Source organism: Bos taurus, chromosome 11 (assembly GCF_002263795.3).
Source record: "Bos taurus isolate L1 Dominette 01449 registration number 42190680 breed Hereford chromosome 11, ARS-UCD2.0, whole genome shotgun sequence".
Classification (NCBI taxonomy): Eukaryota; Metazoa; Chordata; class Mammalia; order Artiodactyla; family Bovidae; genus Bos; species Bos taurus.
In genome coordinates, this window is record NC_037338.1 from 7,165,007 (window position 1) to 7,185,480 (window position 20,474).

Genomic DNA, 20,474 nt, shown 5'->3' on the forward strand with positions numbered 1-20,474 from the left:
TTGAGGTCAGATTTAGTGGACCAGACCTAAAATACAGCAGGCCGTCTTAGAAATTTGCATTTTTAGGTATTCCCCCTGAATTGCCTTGAAATTTTATTAATTCTGCATGGCTGAAAGTTCTAAGGAACACTGTGACTGTATGAAGGGATATAAACATTTGTTGAGCTAATTTTTTAGCCTGTATGCCAGAAGACTTTGAAAACCTCCTTCATGAAACAGGTATGCTTTTGTTTGAAAGTCTTGGCTGAATCTGTTTTATTCTGTTTTCCAGAGAAGCCATTTGAAGCAGAATCCTAAACATGCATTGTAGAGAAATACCCCTGACAGTTTGGGTACTTATGTTTATAAGCACCTCAGGTGAGTAATTATAATCAATCACAAGCTTGCTTCATTGGTGTTCTAGAGGGAATATCAACGTTTTACTTATTTATGTGGAGGTGGTTCCTAAAGATGTTGAACTATTAAAAATTGTGTTTTAAAATTTTACTTTAGAAAATTACCAACCCTTTGGTATCCCTGGCATAGAAAATGAGAGATTCATAGGAATGGAATCAAGTAAAAACTCATGTGAGGTTACTGATAAAGGAAAGATTCAACCCTGTGAGTTTATGTAGAGAGCAGGAAGTGAAAACTTTTATTCTGAAATACATTTGTCTGAAATTGACTTCATGTTATTTGAAACCAAAGAGATCACAACCATCCTTGTCACTGATTTTTACAAAGTTTTTCACATGTGATTTCCATCCCAAAGGGAGGTTATATCATGGCTCCCTGGGGTTTCCCTGGTGGCTCAACAGTAAAGAATCTGCCTGCCAAGCGAAAGACCTGGGTTTGATCCCTGGGTGGGGAAGATTCCCTGGAGGAGGGAATGGCTGCCCACTCCAGAAGTCTTGCCTGGGAAGTCCCAGGGACACTGGAGTTTGACGGGCTATGTTTCATAGGGTCACAAGAGGCAGACACGGCTGAAGCTACTTAGCAAGCACGCATATGTAGGTTATATCTCTCAAACTGGAACGTATATCAAGCTCTTACTGACCTACCATCCTTTTAGGTGCCAGTGAAAACTAACACCCTCATTCACACATGTATCACACCTTCTAAGTTGAAGTCCTGAGCTGTAAGTTAAAGGTTTTGTGACAACCACCAGAAGCAAGATTCATGTTCATTAGGTGCTGTGCTTCGAGGTCGTTTTGACAGCCATGTTTTCAAAGCATGCTTCTGCCATTGGAGCCACTTCCTCTCTACCCTGTGGTTAACAACACTGAATTAAAACCAGACAGTTGCTTTGAAAAATAAACCCTGGCTATAGAGAAAGCACGCACTTTGTATCCCCCCAGAGAACTGCTTGGTTCAATGTACAGGTTCTCATGTTCAAAATGCAGTCAAAGGGAGCTTCCAGAAGATAGGATAGGGAAAAAGTCCATTCCTGCCTACTTTGAACTATTGGAAGTGAAGAAGGAGGGGAGAGGTGACTCAGGATGACCCAAAGGATCCAATAAATCCCTAAAGCCATAATGTCTGGATTAGTTGAGAAAGAGGGAAGGAGAGAGAGATCTCAGAAAGGAGAAGTGACCCAGATTTGAGTAAGTCAATATGAATTAATCATCAGTATGAATTATATGAGTCAATTATTGATTACCCACATGATAACCTAGAGAAGTAATGGATTTACACACACACAAGCATACTTTTAACCATCCTCTCCCTTGCCCGGGGAATGGTTAGATAGACTGGTTGAGAACAAGACCCGTGAGACTTCTGATGATTTAAAGGGAAAACTCTGAGGTTTCTAGGTTTCTTTTTTTTTCCCTATGGTGATGCCTCAAGTGGGATGTTTCAGGGTAAGTGTGGCAACACTGTGACCTTGGTGACTGTCGTGTGTAACATTTTCTTTTAAGAGACTACATGCATTTAGTTGTCTTCCAGCTTCTGTAGGTTAAGTTCCAGTATCTTCCTGTTTGGGAGACGCTGTTGGAAATTTTGTCTTCATTTACCTTCTGCAAGTGCCTTACTGTTAGAGAGATTGACCTCCCGTTTCTTAGTGTTGGAAAGGTTGACCCTAAAATAAGAACCCACAGAAATGAGACATCGAGTTTTCTCAGGACATTCTTACCAATCCAGCTTCTTCATCTGAAGAAAACTTACGTTTGTCATTCTGGCTTTTTTTTTTTCCCTTTTACCTTGCTAATCTTTAGAAGAAACTTGTACCTCACGTCTTCACATTACCGCAGTCGAAGGGGAACCTTTCTATCTGAAATATTGCTCATCTTCACCCGAGCATGGGAAAAAAACAACCACCATAAAATGGTACAAAAATGAATCGCATGGACCTGTTGACCTGAGCTTGCGCAGTTCACCCAGAATTCTTTTGCGTGATTATGTTTTGGAGTTCTGGCCGGTGGAGTTGAGTGACAGTGGATCTTACTCCTTCCAAATGGGGTGAGTACACTTTTCATTGCGGAAGTATATTTCACAGAACTCTCGGACTTGGTTTGGCAAATCAAATAAATAATAATTGGAGAAGTCTGATTATCCATATGTTTTCTTCTTCCTCTTCTTCCTACAATGTGAAGTAATATGTCATTGTTGAAAAACTGAATTAAATACTGCCCTGTGTTTATTTTCTCAGTAATGTTAATGAAAGGGGATTGCCTCAGTGTGACTTACTTTTAGGTGACCCTTGCCAAAGATAAGTGAGGCTTCAATGAAATTCATTTTTTAATGCAGCTGCTCCTGTTGCCCAAAGTCACCAGTCAAAAGAATCAAGTGGTGCAGGCTTCATGATGTTTCTAAGCATGAAGTGAAGCAGAACAGATTCCGGGGTGATGACCTCAGACTGGGGAGATGGGCTGGAATTGGTGTAGATACTCTCTAGTCCTGGTGGCCATAATTCTTTGGTGGCTCGGTGGTAAAGGATCCGTTTGCCAGTGCAGGAGACACAAGAGACACAGATTTGATCCCTGGGTTGGGAAGATCCCCTGGAGAAGGGTATAACAACCCACTCTAGTATTCTTGCCTGGGAAGCACCATGGACAGAAGAGCTTGGTGGGCTACAGTCCCTGGGGTTGCAAAGAGTCAGGTGTGACTGAGTGACAAACACACACACCCTAGTCCAGTTTTCAGGAGTTGATTGAGAGCCACGTGGCAGTGCTGGTGAAAGATGTGTGTGTCAGACAATCACAAACCTACCTCCCAGGGCAGTGAGAGTGGAGCATCCAATGGACTTGGCACAGCCTTCTCAGGACTAAGCCTAGATAGAGTCTTCCAGGATACCTGTAGTCAAGAATCCTGAATTCTATGAAATGACGGCCACTCACTGAACGTGTCAGTGATTATTACTGAACTTAGTTCTCTTTATACTTTATTTGGTGAGATGGGGAAGGAGTAACTGGGACAAGAAATAGTCTATGTGATGAACCGTTAGTGAGAACATGGATGATGTAGTGTTAATCTGGTACCTCTGTGATGTTGTGTATGTACTTTTGTATACATGATATATGTGTATGTACTTATGTATATACATAATATATATACACGTATATATACGTGATATATGTGTGGTTTTCTTTTAAATTAATTAATTTTTGTTTTTGGTTGCACTGGGTCTGCACTTCCTCTAGTTGCAGTGAGCAGGCTTCTCATTGCATTGGCTTCTCTTGTTGCAGAGAATGGGCTCTAGGGCATGAGAGCTTCAGTAGTTGTGGCATGTGGGGCTTAGGTACCCCATAGCATGTGGAATCTTCCCAGACTAGGGGTTGAACCCATGTCCCCTGCATTGCAATGTGAATTTGTAACTACTTGGCCATGAGGGAAGTTCCATGTGTGGATTTTTATAGAGATTTGAGACTGACCTGTAGAAAATAGCTCAGCGCCAGGTGCATGGTGATGGAGCACTGCTGCACAGTAGATTCTTTCACGAGCACCTCTGGAGTGAGTCCTGATTTATCATCCGAGCCCTTGAGAGCAGAGTGAGACATCACAGTGAAACCTTAATTGTACTCCTGTGGTTTTGCAGAGTGAGGTCACTGGGGTTTGTTACATATAGGAACTCCCAGGAGTCGGGAAGAAATTCAGAATCTCTTATTAACCTGTGAATGTTATGTGACCTTTTAACAGGGTTGATTCCAGAAGTGGGTTTACAGCTGGGTCTTTCCACACTAAAGTAGACTATATAACTCACAGTTGGGGTAGAAGAACAGGACTTGGGCATCCATGAATGAGTCTCATTTTACAAAAATAAGGAAACATTTTTTCATTGGATTGGTTACTGAAAAGTGGTATTTGAAAAGTCTTTGTCCTAATGATAAAATATCTCTAACCTTTATTTTCTAGAAATGATACTCATGACTGGAAATTAAATGTCATCCCAAGAAGCCCACACAGCTGTTTTACTGAGAAACTGGTAATGAGTAAAGCTGTGGAAGTTAAGAAATCTTTGCAGATACCCTGTGAACACAATTACTATCAACAACTGGCCAATAGAACGGTATTATATAAGGTAGTGCCTTTAAAATATTTTAACTGAAGACAGTAGAAAAGACAAAATTCCAAAAGGAGGGTCTGATGGCTGTGCAGCATTCTGGTCTCATAATGTGTAACATACAAGCTGTGGGTCTGCACAGCTCAGCTGACTTGTCTGAGCTCCTACATCCACGTAGGATGCTCCAGGTTAGGTGTTCAGTACACACGTTGAATCCATATTGGCAGTCAGATTCTTAACCCTGGATCACCAATGAAGCCCTCTTTATGCCTTTCTAATCAGTCCACTGTCTTCTGATGAGGGACTTCAGCGGGCTGGGTGGTGTGCGAGGAACATGATTCTCTGAGTAATTCTGCTCCCCACTCCACTACCACCCCTAGGATGGGTAGTCCTGAATACATGGAATTAGGCTAAAAGCATTAAGAAATAGTTGTGTGGAAAGTTTTGACCCAAACAGGGATATTTTTGTGGTAGTGTTTTTTTTTTTTTTTTTCCCTCTCTCTCTCTCCTCTTCCTCCATTTCCTCCCTCTCTTTGTGTATATAAGAGAGAGATGAAAAGCAAATGATGAAAGCATTTACAATATCCCCATACTCTATTTCCCAGAGAATATTAATAATGCTATAATACCAGAAATAGGATTATATTTCTTTCTTTTTCTTTTTTTATTGTTCACATATACCCTTTATTCATCTTATCCTTGTTAACAATATACATACATAACCATATAATACAACAGTCATGAGCAGAAAATTAGCACTGATCCAATATGCTTTTGACCTGTGGTGTTGGAGAAGACTCTTGAGAGTCCCTTGGACTTCAAGGATATACAACCAGTCCATCCTAAAGGAGATCAGGCCTGGGTGTTCATTGGAAGGACTGATGTTGAAGCTGAAACTCTAATAGTTTGGCCACCTGATGCGAAGAGCTAACTCATTTGAAAAGACCCTGATGCTGAGAAAGATTGAGGGTGGGAGGAAAAGGGGACAACAGAGGATGAGATGGTTGGATGGCATCACCAACTCAATGGATGTGGGTTTAGGTAGACTCCGGGAGTTGGTGATGGACAGGGAGGCCTGGTGTGCTGGTTCATGGGGTTGCAAAGAGTCGGACATGACTGAGCAACTGAACTGAACTGAACTGAACAATATTATTAACTAAACTACAGACCTCATTCTAATTCCACTAGTTTATCTTTTTTGTTTCAGGGTCCAATTCACTAATGGGAGTATATTTCATTGTTCCAGTAGAGGCAGTACCAAATCACTGAGACATTTGTTCAGAAATTGCTAGTTTTCATTCTCTTTCCCTCTTTCTCTAAAGATCTTTAACTTAACATTTTAAATTCTTGTCATAGGATACCATTTTTACTCAAGGTATTTTAACTTGCTTTTTCTAAAACAGAACTGTGAAAAGATGGAGAACAATCAAAACCCATTTTTAAAGAATGCAGAGTTTAAAGATCAGGGATATTATACCTGTGTGTTTTTCCTACATCATAATGGAAAGCTATTCAACGTCACCAAAACCTTCAATATTACAATAGTTGGAGGTAAGATAAATTTTAGAATCAGGAAGAAACAAATATGTCTTAGTAAAATGGACTATTTTCTTTCTTCTAAAGTCATACAGGAAGGCAGAGGCAACTTAGTTGGACTTGTGACCACATCACTAATTCACATATAAGGGTCAAAATCATTTTGGCATCATCTTCCACTCTGGATAATTTTGCAGGGATGGAGTGAGGGTGGGTAATGAAAGTTGTTATAAGTGAACCTCTGATGTTCTTCCATTTGCTATTTCAGTACATTGTGGAATCTTTTCTTAAGCATCTGCTTTTACTCAATATTGCTTATTGAGCATCTATATTCAATAAACTGAGTATTAGGAGGTAAGAAAAGCAGGGAAATATGAAATTAAGTGAATAATGCACTGTTTTCAGGAATTTGATTATATATAGTCATGAGAGGTTAAAGCCAAATCTGAACTCTGGACCCTGACACTAAATTAAATCTTGGAGACAGAATTTTAGGTGAAGTAGAAAGAAATAGCTTTATTACTTTGCCAGGCAAAGGGGGCCACAGTGGGCTAATGCCCTCAGGATTGTGTGTCTCCACCTGGAAGGGGTAGTGAGGAGTCAGAGTCATGATTCAAAGAGGGCATGGTCAGCTTGAGGACATTCTTCTGATTGGTTGGTGGGGAGGTAAGTGAGCATCGGCATGATCAACCTGGTTGTAACCAGTCTGGGGCCTACATTCTTGTGGGCAGCACACCATTCATTGTCAACCTAAAAAATATTCACAACCTCAAAGTTGAGAGTTGTGAAGCCCAGAAGGCAGCATCTCAAGTAACCCTGAGAGCACTGCTCCAAGGAGGTGAACGGGGAGCCGGGTTAGAAGTTTGGCAACAAAGGGTAGGTAATCTGAACCTCAAGAGCATCGTTAATTAAAGAAAACTAGGTATCACAAGTTAAGGAATTTAGTGCTTTTCTGTGTATGGGAAGATATAAGAACCGCGGCTCCTTGAAGTCATTCCTTTGCTATGCACCTTTGCTTCCATGATGGCTCAGCTGGTAAAGAATCTGCAATTCAGGAGACCTGGGTTTGATCCCTGGGTTGGGAAGATCCCTTGGAGAAGGGAAAGGCTACCCCCTCCAGTATTCTGGCCTGGAGAATTCAATGGACTGCATAGTCCATGGGGTTGCAAAGAGTGGGACACAACTGAGCAACTTTCACTTCACTTCACTTCAGCCATCTGGGGCCAGTATCCTGTGTTTTCACATCTGGCGTTTCCTAAGGGCTCACCCTGGGGAGTGGCTGTAGCCTGATGACTGTGAGATGGCAGGTATGCTACTTCCCGAGTTCCCTCAGGGCTCAGAAGCTCACATTAGTGCTGTGCTCATTTGCTTAGTTGTGTCTGACTCTGTGCAACCCCATGGACTGTAGCCTACCAGGCTCTTCAGTCCATGGGATCTCCCAGGCAAGAATATGGGAGTGGGTTGCTGTTTCCTAATTCAGGGGTTCTTCTCAACCCAGGGATTGAACCTGGAGTGGGTTGCCATTTCCTCCTTCAGGAAATCTTCTTGACCCAGGGATTGAATCTGTGTCTTTTGCAACTCCTGCATTAGCAGGTGGATTCTTTACCACTAACACCATGTGGGAAACCCTAACTCACATTGGAGGGCTGCAATCTCTGATGAGGATGGGATGGTTGGATAGCATGACAGACTCAATGGTCATGAGTTTGAGCAAACTCCAGGAGATAGTGAAGGACAGGGAAGCCTGATGCACTGCAATCCATGGGGTTGCAAAGAGTTAGGAGATAGTGAAGGACAGGGAAGCCTGATGCACTGCAATCCATGGGGTTGCAAAGAGTTAGGAGATGGTGAAGGACAGGGAAGCCTGATGCGCTGCAATCCGTGGGGTTGCAAAGAGTTGGACCTGGCTGAGCAACGGAACAACAACTGATGACTGTGACATCCTTTGTTAACTGATAGGGCAGAAAGTATTCTATTTATCACTGCTAAGTTCTCCCACCTGGCGGGGGTTTCAGTGTTTGCAAAACAGCTCAAAGATACTGTTCTGTGTACCCCTTGAGGGGGAACCAGGACACTGCCCCAAGGCTGCACTATTCTTTCTTGACTGTTCCTCCCTTGTCGCTGCATCCTGGAAACTCAGGTCCTGGAGGCTGAATGAAGCCAATTTCCTGTATTCAATAAATGGGGGACACAGAAAGGCTTTTGTGCCCAGGAGCCCCCCTGGATACTGCTCTGTATCAAGATGATAAGCCACATAGAAGCCCCATGGAATATGAAATTAGAGTCATCTGTGAGTTTCTAAGGGTTCAGAAAGAGTCCAGATGTAGAAGACATGCTGGAGGCTGTTTGAGCTGGTTCCTAGAGGCAGAGCATGAAGGACAGATAGGAGGACATGCTAGGGAGAGTCCACTCAGGCGAGAGCATGTAAGGAGCACAGGTGTGGCTGTGGAAGAAGCTTTTCATTTGGGGATGATGCCTTTTATTCTGGTTTACCATGAACCCAGACCCTATGTAATGGAAACACTGAAGCCTGGGTTGTAGGGTATTGGAGACCTTGCTTGCTTGCTTGGAAAGTCTCTTCAGTCATGTCTAACTCTTCGCGATCACATGGGCTGTAACCTTCCAGGCTCCTCTGTCCATGGGGACTCTCCAGGCAAGAATATTGGAGTGGATAGCCATTTCCTTCTCCAAGGGATCTTCCCAACCCAGGGATCTAACCCAGGTCTCCTGCATTGCAGGCAGGTTCTTTACCATCTAAGCCACCAGAGCACCAGAGCTGGAGACATTAGAAGTAATTATTTAATTAAATCCCACGCAGTGAAGATATCCTTCATATGGCTCAGCCAATAATAGATCATTCAGTCTCTTCTTGGGAACTGCCTTGGAAATGACCAAATCACTCAGCAGCTGGGTCCAGATTTTAATGCTTAATTGTCAATGAGTCTTTTTTTTTTTCCATTGAGTCCAGTTATGCCTTCACAATGAACTGTGGAAAATTCTTAAAGAGATTGGAATACCAGACCTCCTGACCTGCCTCCTGAGAAATCTGTATGCAGGTTAAGAAACAACAGTTAGAACTGGACATGGAACAACACACTGGTTCCAAATCGGGAAAGGAGTGTGTCAAGGCTGTATATTGTCACCCTGCTTATTTAACTTATATATCATGAGAAGTGCTGGGCTGGATGAAACACAAGCTGGAATCAAGATTGCTGGGAGAAATAACAGTAATCTCAGATATGCAGATGACACCACCCTTATGGCAGAAAGTAAAGAAGAACTAAAGAGCCTCTTGATGAAAGTAAAAGAGGAGAGTAAAAAAGTTGGCTTAAAACTCAACATTCAGACAACTAAGATCATGGCATCTGGTCCCATCACTTCATGGCAAATAGATAGGGAAACAATGGAAACAGTGAGAGACTATTTTCTTGGGCTCCAAAAATCACTGCAGATTATGAGTGCAGCCATGAAATTAAAAGACACTTACTCCTTGGAAGGAAAGTTATGACAAACCTAGGGAGCATATTAAAAAGCAGACATTACTTTGTCAGGAAGGTCCATCTAGTCAAAGCTATGGTTTTTCCAGTAGTCACGTATGCATGTAAGAGTTGGACTCTAAAGAAAGCTGAGCACGGAAGAATTGATGCTTTTGAACTGTAGTGTTGGAGAAGACTCTTGACAGTCCCTTGGACAGCTAGGAGATCCAACCAGTCCATCCTAAAGGAGATCAGTCCTGAGTGTTCATTGGAAGGACTGATGCTGAAGCTGAAACTCCAGTACTTTGGCCACCTGATGCGAAGAGCTGACTCATGTGAAAAGACCCTGATGCTGGGAAAGATTGAAGGCAGGAGGAGAAGAGGACGACAGAGGATGAGAGGGCTAGATGGCATCACCAACTCAATGGACATGAGTTTGAGTAAATTCCAGGAGTTGGTGATGGACAGGGAGGCTGGGCATGCTGCAGTCCATGGGGTCACGAAGAGTCAGATGCAACTGAGTGGCTGAACTGAACTGATGCCTTCCTGTAGTTTCCACTCGTGTCTGTGGTTGCCTTCAGTAACTCCTCAAATTAAATCTGGTCCCTTCTGCAAATGACAGCTCCTTCAAGTGTCTGAAGACAGGTGGCTTATCCACCCTTCTTGTTCTTTCCCAGGAAGCTGTAAACTCCTAGGTTGACTCATCCAACAAAGTCATGGGCTCACAGTTTCTAGAGCTCATTTACTTTAGCAGCGTCTTCCCTCTTCTCTCCAACTGTCCACTTATATAGCTGTATTCCACACATGCATTGTGAATGTACAAATTACCACAAACTTCCTGTCTTCAAACAATATAAATTTATTGTACAGTTTTAGAGGTCAAAAGTCTAAAATGGTTTCCCTGGGCTAAATTCCGGGTTTCGGTAGGATTGTGTTCATTCTAGAGGCTCTGCAGGAGAATCAATACCTTGCCTTCTCCGGCTTCTAGAGGCGCCTGCATCCTTGGCACATGCCACTTCACAGTGCCTTGCACCCAGTAAATCTATTTTGAGGCATTGAGGGCAGAGAGAAGGGAGAACATAAAGACAATTCCCAGTGAGTCTGCATCTTCTAAGTCTGGAGGTTTCATTGACTTCCTGCACCTTCTGGCTTTTAGCTGTGCTGGGCAGAAGTCATAGGTGGAATTGAGGGGAGACCAAGTTCAGTAAGCTCTCTCCAGCTAGGTGAGCTTTGAGTTGATGGAAAGTGAAAGGGCAACCAGTATTCCCTGCCTCCCTTATCTAATGAAAATACAATTAAGTAATAAATGTAAAGTGATGATTGTTAGAATCTTTGTTCCCTGGAATAATAAGTATATTACAACAGATGTTGTAATACATCTGTCTTAGCAAAGCTCCCTGCAACACTAATGCATTTTTGTTTTCTTTATTCACTTTCAGACCACAGTAATATAATTCCAGCTCTTCTTGGACCAAAGATCGAAGAAGTTAAAGTGGAACTAGGTATATTTGACATACATATATTTTGGGTTTCTGAACAGGGGGCATAATTGAGTCTTTCAAGGCTGATTCTGGTTTTTTATTGATCAACGTTGTATTCGTAACACATGCCATGTTTACTGAAGAATATTGCAGAAGCAGGAAAACCTTGTCATTGTTTGAATGTTGCCCCTTTTAGTGATAGTTAAAATTAGCAATGTGTTCAAAAGATTATGGAAGTGCCGATGGTTTGCAGACCTGTGGTTTTAATCACTTTCTATGTGGCTTTTCTCTAACAGTAACTTGTTTAGTCACTAAGTCATGTCCGACTCTTTGCGACCCCCTGAACTGTAGGCCTCTAGGCTCCTCTGTCCATGGGATTTTCCAGGCCAGAATACTAGAGTGGGTTGCCATTTCCTTCTCCAAATAGTAACTGTGGTCATTTTTAAATATGGAAACTCAGTGAGAATTCTCTGGAGAAATTATTCAAACTTACTGTATGGTTTGAATATTTGATTAAGGGATTCAAATATTAAGGGATTGATTTGATTTGAATCAGTGTTTGAACTGGTGTTTTTGCTATTCAGTTGCTGAATTGTGTTGGGTTTAGTGACCCTGTGGACTGTAGCCCGCCAGGCGCCTCTGTCCATGTACTTCTCCAGGCAAGAAGCCTAGTGTGGGTAGCCATTCCCTCACCAGGGGATCTTCTGGCCCAGGGATTGAACTTGTATCTCCTGCATTGGCAGGTGGATTCTTTACCCCTAAGCCACCAGGGAAGCCCCAGTTCACCCTGGAAGAACTTTATTCCTCACTGTACTTTCTGTCCCACTGTTTCTCTTGGTTTTCCCTGAACTTTGACATCTTTAATTTTTAGCTAATTTAATTTTTTGTCTTCTATCCATTTTGTTTTTCTAGACGTTACAGTGGGTGTTTTGGCCTGACACTACTTATTAGACTGTTGGTTGAAAAGAAAGTCCACTGGCCTTCCTAAGTTTTAATAATTGATTTCAACATAAATATTTGAATAGAGGCCAATTCATAGTTTGGTGATGACTTGTAATCACAACCTAATTTCTCTGCTTTGTAAGTTTTTCTTTTTATTAATGAAAACAGGCATATTTTTCTTAGATGCAGCACTATATTAGCATTGTATGTTACATTAATATACATTGGCTTTATTAATTTTAGCCTTTGGGAAACTTGAGTTTCTAAAATCAGAACGTTGGTTGTCAACTTTTACCTAGGAAAAGATATACAGCTCAACTGCTCTGCTCTGCTGAATGAAAAGGATATAATTTACTGGAACACCTGGAGAAAAAATGGAAAGGATCCTAATGTACATGAAGGGGAAGTGACGAGAATTAGGTATGGCTATGTGATATATTGTTGTTGTTCAGCTACTAAGTCGTGTCTGAGTGTTTTGCAACCCCATGGGCTGTAGCCCGCCAGACTCCTCTGTCCATGGGATTTGCCAGGCAAGAATACTGGAGTGGGGTGCCATTTCCTAATTTAGGAGACCTTCCCAGACCAAGAATCAAACCCACATCTCCTGCATTGGCAGGTGGGATCTTTACCACTGAGCCACCAGGGAAGCCCCTGGATCATATATATATATGAGATCAAAACACCAGACTCCTGAAAGACTGATAGGATGCTTGGGATGAATTTAACTTATAATTATAACTTATATATTTTATAATTATAATTCTCATATCTAAGCTGATGAATGATGCAGAAATTTATTGCTGAGGTCTAAGTTAGAAAGAGAAGGTCGGGACTTCCCTGGCAGTCCAGGGGTCAAGTCTGCATGCTTCCAATGCAGGGGGTGTGAGTTTATTCCCTGATCAGGGAGCTAAGATCCTGCATGCCATGTGGTGTAGTCAAAAAAGAAAAAGAAGGTCAGTGAGGCTTATTAGCACTGCCTTACGGAATTAGCTTTTGGTGAGTCAGGATCTGATGGGGGTGAAGACTTTACCTCCACCATCTTATGGAAGAGTGATTAACTAGGCCACTGTCGTATGAGCTTTGAACATTGTGTTAAATGCTTTGATTTTACGAATGTGCCAGAGAAAAGGCCACATCAGGAGACTGGGGCATGTACAAGTCACTCTGGGCCCCTTGAGTGCACTCTGGACCCTTATTGCATGCCTGGCTGTGTTGCCTATGTGTCACCGTGGGGCCAGCTGGGTGTCCGTAGGTGACGCAGTGCATCATCAGCACCTCTCTCTGAGAATCCTGGAACACCCCCAGCCACAGGCAGGCCATCTATTAATACCACTTCCTCTCCAGATCTGCCCCCTGTACTTCCCCCTACACACTTTTCTTTGTTCTCTTGTTGGAAATTATGGAAACGAGGAGAACTAAAAATCGTGAAGATGCAGCACTGTTTATAATAGCCAGGACATGGAAGCAACCTAGATGTCCATCAGCAGATGAATGGATAAGAAAGCTGTGGTACATATACACAATGGAGTATTACTCAGCCATTAAAAACAATACATTTGAATCAGTTCTAATGAGGTGGATGAAACTGGAGCCTATTATACAGGGTGAAGTAAGCCAGAAAGAAAAACACCAGTACAGTATACTAATGCACATATATGGAATTTAGAAAGATGGTAATGATAACCCTGTATGCGAGACAGCAAAAGAGGCACAGATGTATAGAACAGTCTTTTGGACTCTGTGGGAGAGGGAGAGGGTGGGATGATTTGGGAGGATGGCATTGAAACATGTATAATATCATATAAGAAACGAATCACCAGTCCAGGTTCAATGCAGGATACAGGATGCTTGGGGCTGGTGCACTGGGATGACCCAGAGGGATGGGATGGGGAGTGAGGTGGGAGGGGGGTTCAGGATGGGGAACACGTGTACACTCGTGGCAGATTCTTGTTGATATATGGCAAAACCAATACAATATTGTAAAGTAATTAGCCTCCAATTAAAGTAAATAAATTTAAATTAAAAAAAAAAAACGAAGGAAAAAAAAATCGCGACGATGGAGAGAGCCATTTGAAGACAGTTTTGTGAGTGTGAGGGGATATCTTCACTGGCCATGAGCTACGCTGACATAGACACTGCCTCCTGCTCTTTAGGGATAGTTCAGAGCTTCTTTGTATAGCATTCCTTAGAGTGATTATCTTTATTTTTTTTTAGGGTGGTCCAACTAGTCAATTATATTTGCTTTTTAAAAATTTTTATTGGAGTGTAGTTGCTTTACACTGTTGTGTTGGTTTCTACTGTACAACAAGCTGAATCAGCGATATATATGTACATATATATATGATTCTCTTTCTTAAGGGTGAGAATTAAGGGATTTTCTCAGGTCCAGGAGGGTTTCCAAAGATTGTTAGGTGAAAATGATGACTCAAGAAAACACTGATTTAAAGGACTAATCACGTACCCCCTGACATTTGTTGTTGGTCGACTGACATTGACCATAGTAATTATGGCAGCCTTTTCCCGTCAGTGTCCATTAATGGAAATTAGAAACACAGTAAGAGCAGATAGAAAAACCCAACAGGGTGGTTAGGTGTAAATATCTAGGAGGCAGCGTTACTGCAAAACGTTCCAAATGGCGTATAGTTTAATACTTAAATGTCCTGTATTAAAGAACATGAGTTTGAGTAAACTCTGGGAGATGGTGAAGGACAGGGAAGCCTGGTGTGCTGTGGTCCTACTGCCCATGGGGTTGCAAAAGAGTTGGACATGACTGAGTGACTGAACAGCAGCAACAAAGGAATGGTTATACTATATTAAAACAAAACACACTGAACCTATGACCATTTACTCATTTTTGCCTGCACCTGCCTTTGTGGGATCTTAGTTCTCTGACCTAGAATCAAACCAGCACCTCCTAAAGTGGAAGTGCTCAATCTTAACTGCTGGACCACCTGGGAAGTCCCTCTATGGCCATTTCAATGCTTCTGAATGGTTTGGAGTCATTACCATCATTATTAAGGTAATTGTACACTCGGGTTTTAGTGAGTCATGGTCCTGAGGTGTCTGTCACCTTAGCTGCATTTTTTAGTTTTTCCTGCTTTTTTTATACACACACACACACACACACACACACACACTTGTTTGTGGATTTTACACTGATGTTGAAAGAAAGATGAAAGTGTTAGTCGTTCAGTTGTGTTTGACTCTTTGTGACCCCATGGACTCTTTACACCAGGCTCCTCTGTCCATGGAATTCTCCAGGCAAGAATACTGAAGTGGGGTGCCATTTCCTCCTCTAGGGGATCTCCACAACCCAGGGGCCAAACCAAGGTCCTCCCACATTGCAGGCAAATTCTTTACCGTATGAGCCACCAGGGAAGCTATTTCTGGTTTGGTGACTTCTGTAGAGAATTTGGTTCTAAAATGAAACAGAGAGTTGGAGGCTGCTGCGGGTCCCATGTCCAGCTGCTGGAGGCCTGGCAGGTGAATGACTATACTTGGGAGTGCTGGTTGACCCCAAGCCTATAGAGCCTGCCACTGGCAAGAGGCAGATATCAAGAGCATTTGCCTTGTATCAAAGACAGGACGTCTTGAGTCCTTTCAGAAAAGAAAGACAGTTGGCTGTGTTGGTGGTCTCTGGTCATTTTCTGACACTTTCTGAGCAGCTTAACTGGTATTTCTCATGTGCTTGGAGGATGTCTGAAACTAGTATTGTGTTTTAACTTAAATGCAGAACAAAATAAGAGTTATCTTAGGATTGTGAGGACAAGCTTGACATGCATCTGTGTCTGTACTAATGATTCGCAGCCCTGTCCCTGCTGGCAGAGACTTCACGGTGGGAGGGACACTGAGTAGTCGGGACAGGAGGAATGGATGGAACACAGGCACACCTTGGAGCTGTTTCGGGTTTGGTTCCAGACTACCACCATAAAGCAAATACCGCAATAAAGCGAGTCCCATGAATTTTTTGGTTTCCCAGTGCACGTGAAATTATTTACACTATATACTGTGGGCTTCCCCAGTGACTCAGTGGTAAAGAATCTAGGAGATGCAGGAGACGCAGGTTTGATTTCTGGATTGGGAAGATCCCCTGGAGAAGGAAATGGCAACCTACTCCAATATTCTTACCTGGGAAATTGCATGGACAGAGGAGCCTGGCGGGCTACAGTCCATGGGGTCGCAAAAGAGTCGGATACAACTGAGCGACTGGGCGTGTACTGTACTCTATTAAGTGTGTAATGGCATTAAATGTAAAAAACAATATCCATACCTTATTTAAAAATACTTGATGGCTAAAATAAATGCCCAAACCATTACAATAGTAGCATTGAAGATCGCTGATCACAGATTCCCTAATAAATATAATGATAATGAAAAAATGTGAATTTCTGAGAATTACCAAAATGTGACACAGAGACATAAAGTGAGCAAATGCTGTTGGGAAAATGGCACCCAGAGACTTGCTTGATACACCTTGAATTTGTAAAAAGTGCAATATCTGCAAAGTGCAATAAAGCAAAGTTCAGTAAAATGAAGTATGCCTGTAATTGAGAGAGAAAATATTTTCTCGTATTTTTAACTGAACACCGTCGTCTTCCAGGCATTTAGTTCTAGGCAGCACCTGCCCCAGATGGTCTCAGGAGGACTGACATCCCCAGGGAGCAGGCAGCTCACACTTGAACAGAACTCACCAGAAAGCGAAGATCTCTGAAGTCCACAGAGCATTGCTTTTTACAGATGTATTTGCGCAAACAGATTCCTCTCTCATGGGTCATGTCGCTGGTAACGACACATAGCCTATTGCTAAATCATGTTCCTCTCTTACAGGACTTCAGAAGGCAAATGGCTTGCTTCCACAATACTGAGGATTGAGAACGTAAATACAAGAAATCTAAACTTTTCATACAATTGCACTGCGGTCAATGAGGGAGGCATCGACACCAAAAGCTTCCTCTTGCTGCTAAAAGGTGTGAGGAATTTTATTTTTGGAAGTCGGTGCAAACCTAGACTGCTACAGCTGAGAGGCCCGTCATAACTCATCACTTCCTCACCTCACATACCAAGAACCAGGCTCCTGAGAGGTGAAGGGCTTGACTTTTCACAGGTGTCCAGTGGGAGCACTGGTCTCAGCTCACTGCTGTCCCTCATAATATAACGTTAAGCGACAAAGAGTGATCACCATGTGGGTCCAATTAAGTAAATGTTTTCAGGGAAAAAAGAAAATCTAGAAGGAAATGTACTAGCATGTTGGCAGTGGCCATGGCCACACTGTGGAATGGTTATTACAAATTATTCTATTGGGGTTTCCCTGCGGTCTGGTGATTGGGACTCCAAACTTCCAATGCAGGGGGTGTGGGTTCGGTTCCAGCATAAGATTCCTCATGCTGTGTAGCCAAAAAATTAAAATAAAGAAAAAATACAATGTGCAACTTTAAAAGTTTTGAACAGATTTATTAAAAAGAATTATTCTGTCCTTTATGACAGAATAATTTAATTTAACCTTTATGGGTTATGTTGTCCATAATGAGCATAAACTCAACCCATCTAGGAAAGGTAACTTGTTTTCTCAAAGGACATTTTCATATAAAAATATGCAAAAGTTCTCAGAGCTGAGTGCCAGGTAATGTGCTCACTACTTATTTGTAATATTTAACCCACCTTCAAAGCAGCAGCCCTGTATGTGAAGGAGAAAATACTACCAGCTTCATTGCTGTCCTGTGTGTATAGATAAAACACTAAGAGTTGAGGGTATCAGTGACTTTCTCTAGGACACAGAATAGGTGCTGGATCCAGGCTGAAGCCCACATGCCCTCGCCTGGGCACTCAATCTCTCAAGGTTACCAGGGAGTAAGCGGGTGGGGGAGGGGCAGATCGGAAGTTTGGGATTGACATATACACAGCGCTGTATATAAAACAGAGAACAAATGAGGATCTACTGTATAACATAGGGACCTCTACTCAGTATTCTATAATGGTCTATGTAAGAAAAGAATCTGAAGAAGAGTGAATTTATGCCCACATATAACAGACTCACTTTGCTGTGCATCTGAGACTGGGATAGCAGTGTAAATCAACTGCGCTTCAATTAAAATACAGTGTCCTTTGCAGAGACATGGCTGCGGCTAGAGAGTGTCATACAGAGCGAAGTCAGAAAGGGAAAAACGAATACCGTATATGCATGTGTGTGTGCAACGTAGAAAAACGGTGTGGATGCTCCTACTCGCAGAGCGGAAATAGAGACACAAACGTAGAGAACAAATTATGGGTGCCCAGGGGGAAGTGGGGGGTTGGGATGGACACATAGAGACTAATGAGATAGATGACTAATGAGAACATACTGCAGAGCACGGAGAACTCTGCTGAATGCTTTGTGGTGAGCTGAATGGGAAGGAAGCCCATTCGGGAGGGGTACATGTGTGGCCGATTCATTTGGCTGTACAGTAGAAACTAGCACCACATTGTAAATCAGCAAAAATTAATTAAAAATAAATAAAAATTAATCTTAAAAGATTCCACGCCTTCACAATATGTTCCCAGCCCACTAACTGAGATTTATGTGTGGGTCCTTCTGCATTTTGCCCCGGTGTCTCAGCATCCTAGAAATCTGACTTCCTTGGGTAGAAACAGATTCTCAGTTCACATCTCTGTATAATACCCTTGTACACATTTCTATGGAGCAAAAAGATCACCACAGGAGACTAAGGGCAGGAGTTCAGAGTAACTGGATAGACAAGTTGATTTGTGTTAAAGGTAAAAAAAAAAACTGACCACAGCAATATGATGGTGAAAGACTCTAATGAAATTTTCCTGACTGATTTTCCCATTTTCTTTTTCTTTCTAGAAGACATGGTTGACATCCCAGGCCACGTCTTCACTAGAGGAATGATCGTAGCTGTCGTGATCTCAGTGGTGGTTGTCTGCCTTGTGACCATGGGTGTCATTTATAGAGTTGACTTGGTTCTATTTTATAGACATTTCATGGGAAGAGACGAAACCTTAACAGGTAATGAATGTCATAATGCTGGGATCATTTTACAGTTTCATTAAGAAGCTATGAATTAATCTTCACCTTATGTTGATTATATTGTTGGGTTAATGGTAGTAGTGGAGAAGGCAATGGCAACCCACTCCAGTACTCTGGCCTGGGAAATCCCATGGATGGAGGAGCCTGGTGGGCTACAGTCCATGGGGTCGAGAAGAGTCGGACACGGCTGAGCGACTTCACTTTCACTTTTCACTTTCTTGCATTGAAGAAGGAAATGGCAACCCACTCCAGTATTCTTGCCTGGAGAATCCCAGGGATGGGAGCCTGGTGGGCTGGTCTATGGGGTCACACGGAGTTGGACACGACTGATGTGACTTAGCAGCAGCAGCAATGGCAGTAGAGGTTTTCCATAAGAAAAACTGATCTGACGAATCATCTGCTGTGGATGTTGTCTGTGCCACTTTTTCTTGTGCTTACTTACCTGTTGTCAAAAATTATTCTCTAATGGTTTCATGCATGTATGCTGTGTCCTTCTAAATGTGCTGTGACGTGTTCTTGCCCAAGGACTGTGTGTCTGAATGTCATTGCTCACACACCATCTGGTGCCTTACACAAAGTGCACACTCAGTTAAAGTCATTTAAATTGAGTTGAGTTGTATCATGGTTCATTATTTAAACCCAGCAAAGGAGGCTGCATGATGGACTTGCAAGAACCTTGAACTCCATACCACATGACCTGAGTTCCAGTCCCCTAGCTCTGCTATTTTTTTATCTGCTCCTCCTTCTATCTGGGGACTGTGGTTTCTCAGTTTTCCTAATTTTGAAGGTGATCAGAGGTCCTCAAGATTCAAAATAGAGGGGCTTCCCTGGTGATCCAGTGGCTAAGACTCCACGCTCCCAATGCAGGGGCCCCGGGTTTGATCCCGGGTCTGGGAACTAGATTCCACATGCTGCAGCTAACAAAAGACATTCTGAGTGTCACTACTAAAAAGAAACCCCACATGCCACAGTGAAGAGCCCAAGGGCTGCAAATAAGGCCCAGGGCAGGCAAATAAAGAGATAAATTTTTTTTTTATTCAAAATAGTTACCAAATTAGAAAGGTATGGGTATAATCCATTGCACTTGCTTTTATATCTGTGTGTGTGTGTGTGTGTGTAGCACATACATAGCTCAAAATATTAAAACTCTTAGAAATGATACGTACATGTTCGTCCAACGCCTGTTTCCCGCCTCATCTCCTATTGGTAGTATATTCAAATGAATGTTAATAATATAGAATCATATTTTACTCCTATTTGAAAGACAGATCTTGCCATGCTCTACACCTATTCTGAACTTTGTTTTATTGTATCTTGGATACCCTTCCATCTTAGTTTATAAAGCCTCTCGTTTTTTCGGGTTGCACAATGTTTTATTTCTATGAATGCACCTTTGTTTATTGAGTCACCACTTGATGGACACTCGGGTTTCTAACAACCTTCCATTATTGCAGAAGTGATGTAGTGGAGAACTTAGTATAGTCATCATTTCGTTTGTGTGCAGTGTAACTGAAGGGAAACTCCGTAAAGGAGAA

The 20,474-nt window shown here is 42.3% G+C and overlaps 2 protein-coding genes across 4 annotated transcripts in view; both read left to right on the top strand.

Annotated features, from left to right (window-relative positions):
- Nucleotides 1–357, top strand: part of IL1RL1 (interleukin 1 receptor like 1) — a 38,094-nt gene extending 37,737 nt beyond the window's left edge. For both annotated transcript variants that reach the window (XR_009496284.1, XR_009496285.1), the window contains exon 14: nt 272–357. The gene's annotated coding sequence lies outside the window, so the exon portion shown is untranslated. The remainder of the gene's footprint in view (nt 1–271) is intronic.
- The window catches only part of IL18R1 (interleukin 18 receptor 1), a 29,689-nt gene continuing 9,487 nt past the window's right edge, over nt 273–20,474 (top strand). Inside the window, exons 1-8 of one of the 2 annotated variants that reach the window (XM_005212458.5) lie at nt 273–357; nt 2,196–2,439; nt 4,333–4,498; nt 5,884–6,031; nt 10,932–10,994; nt 12,215–12,335; nt 16,743–16,882; nt 18,757–18,918. In XM_005212458.5, the coding sequence (XP_005212515.1) occupies nt 300–357; nt 2,196–2,439; nt 4,333–4,498; nt 5,884–6,031; nt 10,932–10,994; nt 12,215–12,335; nt 16,743–16,882; nt 18,757–18,918 (1,102 nt within the window). In that variant the 5' untranslated portion in view covers nt 273–299. Of the gene's footprint in view, nt 358–2,195; nt 2,440–4,332; nt 4,499–5,883; nt 6,032–10,931; nt 10,995–12,210; nt 12,336–16,742; nt 16,883–18,756; nt 18,919–20,474 lie in introns of both variants that reach the window. The other variant, XM_059891704.1, reaches the window with a different exon arrangement.